The 13,856-nt window shown below is 35.9% G+C and overlaps 1 protein-coding gene, 1 long non-coding RNA gene, 1 other non-coding gene and 2 pseudogenes across 17 annotated transcripts in view; 3 read left to right on the plus strand and 2 right to left on the minus strand.

Moving 5' to 3' along the window:
* Nucleotides 1-5,138, plus strand: part of LOC105494102 (chromodomain helicase DNA binding protein 9) — a 276,902-nt gene extending 271,764 nt beyond the window's left edge. For 6 of the 10 annotated variants that reach the window (XM_011762222.3, XM_071084529.1, XM_071084531.1 and 3 more), the window contains exon 39: nt 1,639-4,533. In XM_011762222.3, coding sequence (XP_011760524.1) covers nt 1,639-2,523 — 885 coding nt within the window. In that variant the 3' untranslated portion in view covers nt 2,524-4,533. Of the gene's footprint in view, nt 1-1,638 lie in introns of all 10 variants that reach the window. The other 4 variants (XM_024796634.2, XM_011762227.2, XM_011762228.3 and 1 more) reach the window with 1 other exon arrangement.
* Nucleotides 1-10,880, minus strand: part of LOC112428924 (uncharacterized) — a 47,225-nt gene extending 36,345 nt beyond the window's left edge. For 5 of the 6 annotated variants that reach the window (XR_011616465.1, XR_011616464.1, XR_011616462.1 and 2 more), the window contains exon 1: nt 492-1,640. This is a non-coding gene — a long non-coding RNA (uncharacterized lncRNA). Of the gene's footprint in view, nt 1-491; nt 1,641-5,794 lie in introns of those variants that run through there. The other variant, XR_011616463.1, reaches the window with a different exon arrangement.
* On the plus strand, nt 9,381-9,483 carry LOC112428928 (small nucleolar RNA U13). Its single transcript, XR_003021008.1, has one exon. It is a non-coding gene; the product is annotated as a small nucleolar RNA U13 (small nucleolar RNA).
* A 112-nt stretch (nt 10,881-10,992) lies between the features above and the next one.
* LOC105494115 (golgin subfamily A member 6-like protein 26) overlaps nt 10,993-13,856 on the minus strand; it is a 36,299-nt pseudogene continuing 33,435 nt past the window's right edge.
* Nucleotides 12,532-12,650, plus strand: LOC112428927 (5S ribosomal RNA; annotated as a pseudogene).

A 13,856-nucleotide genomic window follows, 5' to 3' on the forward strand; every position in this document is an offset into this window, starting at 1 on the left:
AGGTCAGGAGTTCAAGACCAGCTGGCCAAATCAGAGAAACCCCGTCTCTACTAAAAATACAAAAATTAGCCAGGCATGGTGTTGTGCACCTGTAGTCCCACCTGAGGCTGAGGCAGGACAATCACTTGAACCCGGGAGACAGAGGTTGCAGTGAGCCAATATCGCACCACTGCATTCCAGCTTGGGCAACAGAGACAAGACTGCATCTCAAAAAAAAATAAATAAAATAAATTAGATCTTAGAAGAACATCTAAAAGGATTAAAAGTTCACAGTATATTAAAAGCAGCAGTATTTAAGCTCTTGGGATAGTAAAGCCTACACATATGCTAATGGTCAATAATTAATAGATATTATTCTTACAGCTGTCCAAATGGAAAGGGCAGGCTATAAAACTAAGTTCGGTGTGATTCTACTTTTTTTGTTTCAGAAAGGAAGGTGGGGGGAATTATAGAATGTGTATAATTGCACAAGGAAAAAATAGAACACATACTGAAATGTTAGCCATGGTTATCTCTGAATGATGAGTTGATGGATGATTTTTTTGTTGTTGTTGTGTTTTCTGCAATGAACCCTGATGCCTTTGTAAAGAGAAAAAATAAGTTGGTTCAATTCAAAACAAAATTAAACAATAGTCAAATGAGTCTTGTCTTAAACCACTATCTAGAACTGCACTGTCACAAACAGTAGCCCCTCAGTAGCCACAAATAGGCACATGTGGCTGTTGAGCACTTGAAATGTGAATTAACTGTAAAATACACAGTGGTTTTGGATTTTGAAGACTTTGTTGGAAAAAAAGAATGTAAAGTATCTCAATTTTTATAGATTACATATTGAAGTGACAATATTTGGATTATGTTCTATTAAATAGACTGTGTTACTAAAATTAATGTCACCTATTTCTATTTTACGTATTTTAAATGTGGCTCCTATAAAATTTTAAGTTACCTATGTGGCTTACATTATATTTCTATTAGATAGTGCTGGTCCAGGCATTCTAAACTCCTAAAACTTCTAAGAGTTCTGGGACCCAGAAAATCATGGGAGAATTACATGAAAGTAGCATAGATTGTTCTCTGTTGTCCTGGACTTTATGGTTCCCAATCTGCAAGTGCTACTGCAGGTGATCTTACCCCCTTTGAGTATCCTTTTGAGCATGGCCCTATCTCCTTTATTCCCAAAGTGGCAGCAAAATAATTCATATGAAGCATCTTACTTTAACCTTTCACTTCGTCTATTCCTTCTTTATTGTTCTTTCCAATTAGAAGGGAGCCACTTCTTTGGTCTTCTAGAACAAATGATGATGTGAAACATGTAAGGGTTATGGAAGTACCCATGAAACAATTTTTTTGAACCTTATATTTTCTAGAATTATACTACAATCTTATGTTTTACAGGATGGAGGAAGGCTAAAGACCTCTTTAGTCACTTATTCTGTGATAAAATGAAAAGTGGAAGAGCTGTTTGAAGCTACCACTTATATAGAATTAGGTTATTGCTATTATAATTGATTATTTAATATCAGTACAGAATAAATTTATAAATAATTGCCTATTTTTCATGGTTATTTGTATGATAAGCTAATAGCTCTTTATTTTATTCTCATGTAGGGATTATTAATGAATATATATTTCTTCCAGGGATTTCTTCCAGAAAGCATGTATGAACGTATTCTCACTGGTCCCGTGGTGAGAGAGGAAGTAAGCAGGCGGGGGAGACGGCCTAAAAGTGGAATTGCAAAGGCCACAGCAGCAGCAGCAGCTGCTGCATCTGCCACCAGTGTTTCAGGCAATCCTTTGTTAGCCAATGGATTACTTCCAGGTGTGGATCTCACAACTCTTCAGGCCTTACAACAAAACCTACAAAACTTGCAGTCACTGCAAGTAACTGCAGGGTTGATGGGAATGCCTACTGGCCTTTCTTCTGGAGGAGAAGCTAAAAACATGGCTGCTATGTTCCCCATGCTGCTGTCAGGAATGGCTGGATTACCAAATCTATTGGGCATGGGAGGACTCCTGACAAAGCCTACAGAATCTGGGACAGAAGACAAAAAGGGAAGTGACTCTAAGGAGTCAGAAGGAAAAAAAGAAAGGACAGAGAGCCAAAGTTCAGAGAATGGTGGAGAAAACTCTGTGTCAAGTTCTCCTTCCACGTCCTCTACTGCTGCATTAAATACAGCTGCAGCTGCCAACCCATTAGCTCTTAACCCACTATTACTATCTAATATACTTTATCCAGGGATGCTTCTCACTCCAGGCCTTAATCTTCATATTCCAACTTTGTCCCAGTCCAATACTTTTGATGTACAAAACAAAAACAAAAACAGTGACTTAGGCTCGTCTAAGTCTGTAGAAGTAAAGGAAGAAGATTCCAGAATTAAAGATCAGGAAGACAAAGGAGGAACTGAACCAAGTCCTCTCAATGAAAACAGCACAGATGAGGGTTCAGAGAAAGCTGATGCTTCATCTGGATCTGATAGTACATCATCGTCATCTGAGGATTCAGATTCTAGTAATGAAGACTGATTCCCAGACTCTGCACTTAAAATATGAACTGATTTTGGATTTTTTCTTTAATAGTTAATTGTAAATACCCCAGTGTTGAGTGCATCAATAACTTACTGACCGAACATTTCAGTTATTTGTTTAGAAGTGCAAACTGCTTTCAGAGACATTTTGCATGTAATATTTCTTAAGATTCATAAGTTTCTGAACTCGTATGTACTATCAAATACATAAAGGTGTAAAATTACAACAAAAGGCATTATAATTTTGTTGGGGGTTAATTTTATGAAAATTATGCTCAATAAGAGTTGTATATTTAATATATTTGCAGTGAACACAGAATACTTTATGCATATTACTGATTTAATTTGAATATAGTTTTACAGCCTCCTTGACACCTATAATTTACAGATCAAAACTCAGCAATAATTTGGGCAGCTAATGAATGTCATGAAAGCTGTAGAATCTACATCACCATCCATTGCTTTAATTACATGAAAATGCTCTAGTGTTGTGATGCACTGCTGATGTTTCCAATTCAGGTACAAGTATGTTTTAAAGAAGAAATAAGTTTCCCAATCAGCCAATTTAACTGGCTACCTGTTACCTCAGCTGAGTTAGTTTAGGAAGTTTACATTCGTTTCTAATTCTATACTTGTTTTCAGGGGTTTTTTAAACACATCCTATATATCATGTTAATCTGGCAAGAAATATGACTTGCTTTTTGCTGAGCTTAATTCAGATATCAGTAAAATTAAGTCATAAAATAATCATGTGTCATGTGACTTTGGCACCCTATAGACATACTTAGTTTTAACTTTTCAAAGTTTGGCCTCCTATTAGAAATAATCATGTCTCAGATGAGTAATGTCTGTTTCCAGGGTTCAGAAAAGGCAAACTCATGAAATGCCACTGAAAAGAACTTTCAACACAGCATACTTCATGTAAAAGAAATTGTTTGTTTGCTTTCTTTGTGTAGATTTCTATTTGTGTTTTATGTCATGGAAATATTCCAGAATTAACAGATAATAGTGGTAAAGTAATATGCAGATAGTCTAAATTCATTTTGAGTTTCTAGGTGTAAGCAGACTAAATGTTGCCCAGAATCAGTGTTGGGTTATCAGTTTATATTAAATATACTGAGTTGCCCATTTTGAAAATGCACTTTGAATAATCTCAAAAAGATGTACAAGTTATACCTACAAACCACAAAAGTGAAGCCCAAGGCTTCTGTTCAATTTCATAGAATCCTTTACCATGTAAAATTTGTCTGATATTTGATTTGTGATACAATTTCTCCTGCTAAAGCTGCTATTATTCTGACAAGGTAGAGGTCCAGGTTCACCTTCATATATCATACATATTTAAAACAATTAGTACTGAATTGGACATAAAAATATTGACATTCTAAGGAGAGATATATGTTAGCATTTTTCTGGTACTCAAATAAGTTAGTGGTAAAGTCTGCAAGGGCGTAAATTTAGGGGGAAAAAGTATCCCAGTTCTCTCCTGCAGAAAAAATACTTTCAGTATGTTTTGATAGAACTGTTGCTTTGTCATGAGTTAAGCAATTGTATCAGGTTTTCCAAGACCTTTACCAGTAAATTATGTTTCTGTATGTAAAATAACCCCTTATTAGAGAGACAGTGTTATATGTATTTACAAAATTATATAAGTTCCATTGGGATTGTATTGATTTTGTATTTTCCCAAAATAGTACTTTGAATTGATAGTCCTTTATGCAATGTCTTAGCAATAGTCTCTATAATGCCCATCCAGGAGAAGTGGGTAGTAATTCTTCATCATGAAAATGATATATTACATATTTACTATCTTCCCTTTGCAGTATTGCACTTTTGTTTAACTAGAATACACCTATGAGATAGCCAAAGTTTTTCAAACACAGTTAACTTAGTTTGCCGGTGGAGTATTTCAACACCAACCACATTTCCCTTCCTCCCTCTAATTCTACCCACATGATCTTTATTCCTTCCTTTCCCCAATTAAAAAAAAAAAAAAAGGAAAAAAAAATCTCTAGATCTTGTCACTAAAATCTAATTTATATCAAATTTATGAGAGAAAGTATTTTCCTAATTATGGTCAAATAAATTTGGTTAACATCCTAGTGATTCTCTTTCTATGTAATAAGGCAATTACAGTTTTCAAAGCATTAAGTCTAACATAACTTTAAACATTCTCTTAGGTTTCAAGACACTTCTATTTAATATTCATTGGGGAAAAGTTGTCCAGCTATCAGCTAAGAAAACACATGCAAATATGGTTGTGTAAAGTTAAGGGTTATAAGGAAAAAAAAAAATCAGTAGAATTACATAATACTAAAGTTGCAGTTGAAAGGATATCCAAGTATGTGTTGGTAGTTACTAAAGGAATTATAGCTGTTATTGCCTTGTATTTATAGACCTTGTTTCAGGTTTTATGATTCAAGTCTTAGTCCAATCTTTCTTTTGGACATTTGCAATATTTACCAGTTGTGTTTTGTGTAGTCTAAATTTGCTTTCTGTAGTTGAGCAAACGTCTTAAAAAGTCATTTGTAATTTATTAAATTACTTTCTATGATGTTCTATAGAGCAAATGGAAGTTTAATTATTTTTTATTAAACATATTCTTTGACTACCCATGATGTCAGCCTCTGTACATGAGAATACTTTTTAAAATTGAATTTTATATAGAATTTATCTTATTCCAGTTATGAAAGACACCATAGTTGTAAATCTTTAAAAGGAAAATGTACCTTGGAAGAATTTTTAAAACAAAAATTGGCTATAATTTTATCCACAGTATCTTAAATGCTGTCAATTTTTCATTTTGATTTAATTTTATTAATATTGTTCATTGTTGATATTGGTGGTTGCAAAAAAAGAAAAAGCTGCTTCTTGGGCATTCAAATTATTAAACCTCAATTTTGCAGCCCAATCTCAACCTCATGCTGAACATTAAGTATTATTTTCTTAAGTTTTTGGACTTTTAAAAAATTCAGAAATACTCAGAGATACACCTCACCTCTTTAAAGAAGTCCATTTTGGAAATCAATAATTATTTTTTTCCCTTAGTCTTAAGAGTGTTTCCTAACTCATTGCCATTGTTGGTAGTGTCCTTTGTAAACATTAAAGAAAATAGTTTTTCCTCTTATTTACAAAACTAAAACAGTGGAGTCTCATACTTATTTAACCTGAACACATTCTACTACACTTTAATGTTTAGAAAACCTTTTCTTCATTTTTGTACAACATAACATATAAACACAAACCAACTGCTTCATACTAGTACTCACCCAGAGGAATAGTAGTCTGTTCCAGTGTTGGAGGAAGAATTGCCTATGTTGGACGTTTTTGAGAAGAGATACAATGTATAAAATGATGTATTCTGTGTTTTGTGAGCTATGTGAGAGAAAAGAGTGGTTTTTTTTTTTTTTTTTAAAGACACGGTCTTGCTCTGCCTCACCTAGGGTGGAGTGCAGTGGTGCGATCACAGCCCACTGCATCCTTGACCTGTTGGTCTCAAGCAATCCTCCCACCTCAGTCTCCTGAGTAGCTGAGAATACAGCATGCATCACCACAGCCAGCTAATTTTTCTATTTTTTGTAGAGATGGGGTTTTGCCATGTTCCCCAGGCTGATCTCAAACTCCTGGGCTCAAGCAGTCCACCCATCTCGGCCTCCCAAAGTGCTGGGATTACAGGCATGAGCCACCACACCCAGCCAAGTATGATTTTTGACTACACATAATATTCACTTTATACAATAAACTTAGAACTTAATCTCTACATAAGTCATTTATTTTAAAATTCAGAAAAGCACAAAAATATTTAAATCATCCATAAACTAAAACTACCCAGAGATAAACATTGTCAGTAATATATTCAATCTTCTGTATATCTATGTTATTTACATGTAGTGGGTTGAGTAGTGTCATTTAGAAACTAATGTCAACCTAGAACCTCAGAATGTGGCCTTACTTTGGAAATCGGGTCTTGGCAAATGTAATTAGTTGTAGTCATGCGGGATTAGGGTGGGCCCTAAATCCAATGACTAGTGTCCTTAGAAGAGCAGAAGATACTCAGAAACACTGGGAAGGCAGCTTTGTGATAAAGGAGACCAGAGGGATGTTCCTACAACTAGGGAACACCAAGGATTGCCAGCAACCACCGGAAGCTAGGAGAGAGGTAAGAAGCATTCTCCATAGCTTCCAGAAAGAACCAATCTTGCCAACACCTTGATTTGGTTTCTAACCTGAACTGTAAGAATAAATTTCCGTTGTTTTAAGTCACCTAGTTTGTGGTAATTTGTCAGGGCAGCCCTAGGAAACTGATAGCTTTTACATATTAACTCAATGTTTCATGCTACATAATTTCTACCTGCTGTAGGCTTTGAAAAAGAAGGAAAAAAAACTTGGTGCACTGCCTTTAACATACTGACCTATGTCAAATAAGAATCCTGCAATGTAATTTTTAATACACAGTATTAAATCATACAGATGTAATTTATTTAATCATTACTTTAAAATGGACATTTGGGTTTATGTAGACATTTTTGCATCCATCCCTAAATAATTTGCTTAATTCCTAGAACTGAAAATACTTCTCTGTTTTTAAGGATTTCAGCTTATGTTGCCAGGTTTATAATGAAGCTACTAGTAGCTATTTATACTAACATTAGAAGCATACATTTTTTGCATGCCCACTTACTCCCAAATCTTTACCAATGCTGTGTATTGTCTTTTTAAATAATCTTTGCCAAATTAATAGGCATAAATTACATTTTGATCTTTAAAATTAACTTACTGTTCTTTTTTCTTAGCTAAAAAAAAGACATGCATATTATAAAAAATCCAAGGGGGGAGAGGGGAAGCACAAAGTAAAACCCCCATAATGCTGAAATTCAGAGATAATCATTAACCTTTGGGTAATTTTTCTTTGCATATATATTATATTTTAATAACAATGGAGTTATACCGTACATACTATTTGTAACCTACTTTTTTCATTGACTATATCATGACTATCTTTCCATGTCATTGAAGAATCTTCCACAACATTATTAAGGGCTTTCTAATATTCCAATATATAGATGTCTTATAATTTAATACCCAATTATTAAACATTTAGATATATTTCAGTTTGGGGCTATTAATAAGGTGTTTGTAGTTAAATATTTGCATATATTATGACTCTTTCATTAAATATTTAGGCAGGAAATAGTTGTGTTTGAGTCTTAGAACCAGTAAGATTGTTCTATTTTATACCTCAACAGCAAAGTGAACAGGATATGTAGGATGCCTGCATTTATAATTAATTTAAATATACATTATGAATTATTCAGCTCATGTATATCATATATATGCATGATATATCCCAGGCATTTTTTTCCTGTTTTGCATATTATGCAAACAGTAGATATAAGAAAACTGACTTTACTAATACCAGATAAACAGACTTTAAAACAAAAGAAAATTGCTAGAAATAAACATTTTATAATGACAGAAAAGGCCAATCTACCAGGAAAATATTACAATTATAAACATATATGTACCTAACAACAAAGCTGCACAATTCATGAAGCAAAAACTAACACAGTTGAAAGAAGAAATATACAATAAAACAAGAATAGTTGGAGACTTCAATATATCCTTTATATAATGGATAACATAACTTTCAATAATGGATAGAGCAACTAGGCAAAATGTCAACAAGAAAACAGAAGACTTGAACAACACTTAAACCACCTAAACCTAAAAGACATCTATTAAGCATTCCACTTAATAAGAAAGGAATAGACATTTTTCTAAAGCACATGGAACATTTTTTAGGATGGACCATATGAAAGACCATAAAACAAATCTGAAATGTAAAAGGTTGAATCGTACAAAGTATGTTTTCCAAGCACAATAGAATAAAATTAGAATTCAATAATGAAGCTTAGAAATTCACAATTATGTGGAAATTAAACAATGTACTCTTGAATAACAAGTGGGTCAAAGAAGAAATCTCAGTGGAAATTAGAAAACATCTTGAGAAGAATTAAAACAACATTGCAAAACATGAGATGCAACCAAAGCAGTGCACAGTGGGAAATCTATGTTAAGGAAAAAAGTCTCAAATCAACCTGACTTTCCACCTTAAGAAACTACAAAAAGAAGATCAATCTAAACACAAAACAAGCCAAAGTAAGGACACAATAAAGAGTTGAACAGTAATTAAACAGAAAATAGAAAAACAATAGAGAAAATAATAACAAAAGTTGATCATTTTTTAAAAAATCAATGCTATGGTTTGACTGTGTTCCTCAAATTCCTATGTCGATTGGAGGTGAGGCCTTTGGAAAGTAATTAGGATTAGATAAGGTCATCAGGATGGGGCCCCCATGATGGGACTGATGGGTTTATAAGACCAGAGAGACCTAAGCTGACATGTTCTTGCCCTCTTGCCATGTTATGAAGCAACAAGAAGACCCTGATCAGATGCCAGTGTGATGCTCTTAAACTTCCCAGCCTCCACACCTACAAGACATAAATTTCTTTTGTTATAAATTAACCATTCTGTGGTATTTTGTATAGTAACAGAAAATGGACTAAGGTAATCAACAAATTGACAAAACTTCAGACTGATCAACAATAAGAAAAGACTCAAATTACTTGAATCAAAAATGAAAGAAGAGACATTCCTACTGACCTTACAGGAACATAAAGGATCATGAGGGAATATTATGAACAAGTGAATGCCAACAGATTAGATAACCTAAATGAAATGAACAAATTCCTAGAAAGACGCTAATGAAACTAAGTCAAAAAGAAATACAAAGTCTGAATAGAATTACAATAAGTAAAGAGATTTAATTACTAATTAAAAGCAAGCTTCCCTTGAACCTTTTGTAGTTCATAAGCATGATGATTGGGTGTTCACACATATATGTGAGATGTGACCCCTTGAACCTTGTTACCACGTGGGCACATTACCCATCTGACATGAAAAAAAGCAGCTTCCCTTAAAGAAAATCTGTGGCTTCACTGGAGAAAAAGTTAACACCTATTCACAAACTCCTCTAAAAAAAAGAAACAGGAAGTGCTCCCCCACTTGTTTTATGAGGTCAATATTACCCTGATACCAAAAGTAGACAAAGACATTGCAAAACAACTGCTGTCCAACATTCCTCGGCTATAGGCTCAAACAAAATGCCGGCAAACTGAATCCAGCAGCATATGAAAAGGACTATACATCACAGCCAAGCTGGATTTATTCAAGAAATGCAAGGTTGATCGATGTATGAGAATTAATCAATGTGATATTAATAGAATAGAAAACACACATGATTACCTCAACAGACGCAGAAAAATAATTCACAAAATCCGGTACCCTTTCATGATTAAAAAATAGAAAAAAAATTCAACAACTAGAATTAGAAGACAATTTCCTCAACCTGATAAAAGACATCTATGTAAAATCCACAACAAATAACCATCCTTAATGGTGAAAGACTGAATATTTTCTCCTAAGTCAAGAACAAGACAAAGATGTTCAATCCTGCTACCTTTATTCAACATTATTTTGAAAGTTCTGCCCAGGACAATAAGGCAAGGAAAAGAAAAAAAGACATGCAGATGGGAAAAGGAAGTAAAAATATCTCTGTTTCAGATGATATAATCTTGTATATAGAAAATCTTAAGGAATGTACTAAAAAAACAGAAAACATTATTACTAGAGAACTAATAAACAAGCTTAGCAAGGTTGCTGAATATTACAGCAATATACAAATATCCATCGTATTCCCAGCTGGCTTCTTTGCAGAAATTGACCATTGTATCCTAAAATTCACATGGAAATACAAGGGACTCAGAAATAGACAAAACAATTTTTTAAAAAGAACAAAGTTGGAGTAGTCACACTTCCTGATTTCAAAACTTACTGCAAAGACACAGTAATCAAGACAGTATGGTGTGGGAATTGATATAAACAGATGGATTAATGGAACAGAAATAAGAGTTTAGAAATAAACCCTTCACATTTATGGTTGGTTGATTTTTCTTCCAGCCTTACTGAGGTATAATTGACAAATAAAAATTGTATATATTTAAAAGTGGATGGCCGGGCGCAGTGGCTCCCGCCTGTAATCCCAGCACTTTGGGAGGCCGAGGCGGGTGGATCACGAGATCAAGAGATGGGGACCATCCTGGCTAACACGGTGAAACCCCATCTCTAGTAAAAATACAAAAAATTAGCCGGGTGTGGAGGCGGGCGCCTATGGTCCCAGCTACTCGTAGTCCCAGCTACTCAGGAGGCTGAGGCAGGAGAATGGCATGAACCCAGGAGGTGAAGCTTGCAGTGAGCCAAGATCACGCCACTGCACTCCAGCCTGGGCGACAAAGCCAGACTCTGTCTCAAAAAAAAAAAAAAAAAAAAAAAGTGTATGTCGTGTCTTTTTTGATTTTTTTTTTTTTTTTTTTTTTTTTTTGAGACAGAGTCTCACTCTCACCCAGACTGGAGTGCAGTAATGCAATCATAACTCACTGCAGCCTCAAATTCCTGGGCTCAAGCAATTCTTCTTCAGCCTCCGAAGTAGCCAGGACTACATACATGCAACACCATGTCTGCCTAATTAAAAAATGTGTGTGTGTGTGTGTGTGTATGTATGTGTGTGTGTGTGTGTGTGTGTGTGTGTGTGTATATATTAGAGACGAGGTCTTGGTTCTTGCTGTGTTGCCCAGGCTGGTCTTGTACTCCTGGCTTCAAGCAATCCTCTTCCTCAGCCTTCCAAAGCTCTGGGATTACAGGCGTGAACCACCACATCCAGCTGATCATGTTGTTTTGATATGTGCTGTGAAAAGATTGCCACAATCAAGCAAGCTAACATATCCATCTAACATAGTTACCGTGTGTGTGTGTTAATGCTTAAGATTTACTCTCAACAAATTTCAAATATTCAGTATAGTATTACTGACTGTGGTTATTACATTGTACATTTGATCTCCACAACTTATTCATCCTGTGTAACTGAAACTTTGTACCATTTGAATGGGCAGTTAATCTTTGAAAGGAATGCCAAGAAAATTCAATGGGAAGATGCCAGGTGCAGTGGCTCACGCCTGTAATCCCAGCACTTTGGGAGGCCGGGCGGATCATGAGGTCAGGAAATCGAGACCATCCTGGCTAACGTGGTGAAAACCTGTCTACTAAAAATACAAAAAGAAATTAGCTGGGCGTGGTGGCGGGCGCCTGTAGTCCCAGCTACTCAGGAGACTGAGGCAGGAGAATGGCGTGAACCTGGGAGGTGGAGTTTGCAGTGAGCCGATCTCGAGCCACTGCACTCCAGCCTGGGAGACAGAGCGAGACTCCGGCTCACACACACACACAAAAAACTCTTAGAAGAAAGCATAGGAATAATCTTTGTGACCTTGAATTATGCAAAAGCTTCTTAGACTTGACATTAAAAGCACAAGCAATAAAAGAAAAAATAAATTAAACATCAAAATTAATATATTTAGTGCTTCAAAGGGCACCTTCAAGAAAGAGAAGGCTGACGTGGTGGCACATGCCTGTAATCTCAGTACTTTAGGAGGCCAAGGCAGGAAAATTTGCTTGAGCCCAGAAGTTCGACCAGCCTGGGCAACAGAGAGAGACTCCAAATCTACAAAAATAATAATAAGTAAAAAGAAAGAGAACAAACAACCCACAGAACTGGAGAAAATATCTGTAAATCATGTATCTGATAAGTAACTTGTATCCAGAACATATAAAGAACTCTTACAACTCAAAAATAAAGATAAAAACTCAATTGTAAAAGGAGCAATGGATTTGAACAGACATTTCTCCAAAGATATACAAATAACCAATATGCACATGAAAAGATCCTCAACGTTATTGGCCATTATGTGAATGCAAAAAAAACTCAAGTGAGATACCACTTCACGCCCCTTAGGATGGCCAGAGTTAAAGAGACACTAACAAGTATTAGTGAGAAAGTGGACAAATTACAGTTCTCACACATTGCAGGAGGGAACGTACAAAGGCATGGCCCCAATCTATGGCTATACCACCCAGAACATGCCGGATCTCATCTGATCTCAGAAGCTAAGCAGGGTGGGGCCTGGTTAGTACTTGGATGGAAGACTGCCTGGGAATACCAGGTGCTGTAGGCTTAAAGGAAAAAAAAGAAAAAAAGAAACAGAAGAGACAAAGGGAACTGTTTTCCATTTGGAAAACACTTTTGTGATTCCTCAAACTATTAACCATGGTGTTGTCACCTATGGCTCAGCAATTCTATTCCTAGTATGTACTGAAAGAAATGAAACCATGTTCACATGAAAACTTGTAGACAAATATTTGTAGCGGTATTACTCAGAATAGCCCAAAAGTAGAAACAACCCACATGTCCATCAACAGATGAATAAATGAGATGTGTGGTCTATCCATACAATGGAGTATTTAACCATAAAAAGGAAGGAGGGACTGACATACGTTGCAACAGAGATAAACGTTGAAAACATTATTCTAAGTGAAAAAAGTTGAAACAGAGCCCCTTGAAATTTCAGCACCCCAACATTTTTAGTGACTGAAATAATGAAAATTCTCATAGGCCCTTGCTTGCTTACACAAAAGTCAGCATCCCTTGTTCCCACAATATAATTATAATATAAACTGCTGATGTGCTGTTTCTTTGTCAAGCAGAAGATAACACCAGGGTCATGACAAAATTTTTCAGAAGAAAGGGGCAGGCGCCGTGGCTCATGCCTGTAATTCCAGTACTTTGGGAGGCTGAGGCAGGCGGATCACCTGAGGTCAGGAGTTTGAGACCAGCCCGGCAAACATGGTGAAACTATGTCTCTACTAAAAATACATAAATTAGCCAGGTGTGGTGGTGGGCACCTGTAATCCCAGCTACCCGGGAGGCTGAGGCACGAGAATTGCCTGAACCTGGTTGCAGTGAGCCAAGATCGCACCATTGCACTCCAGCTTGGGTGACAGAGCTAGACTCCATCCTCCCCCCAAAAAAAGAAAAGAAAAAAGAAAAAACAAAAGAACAAAATCATGTCCTTTACTGCAACATGGATGCAGGTGGAGGCCATTATGGTAAGTGAATCAATGCAGAAAGAGAAAACTAAATACTGCATGTTCTCAATTATAAGTGGGTGCTAAACATTGGGCACTCGTGAACATAAAGCTGGCAACAAAATGAACATAAAGATGGCAACACTGGGGCTTCTACGGGGGGAGGGAGGAAAGGAGACAGGAGTTGAAAAACTACTGAGTACTATGCTCGGTACCTGGGTGACAGGATCATTCATACCCTAAACCTCAGTATCATGCAATATACTCATGTAACAAACCTGCACATGTATCCCCTG

Source organism: Macaca nemestrina, chromosome 18 (genome assembly GCF_043159975.1).
Source record: "Macaca nemestrina isolate mMacNem1 chromosome 18, mMacNem.hap1, whole genome shotgun sequence".
NCBI lineage: Eukaryota > Metazoa > Chordata > Mammalia > Primates > Cercopithecidae > Macaca > Macaca nemestrina.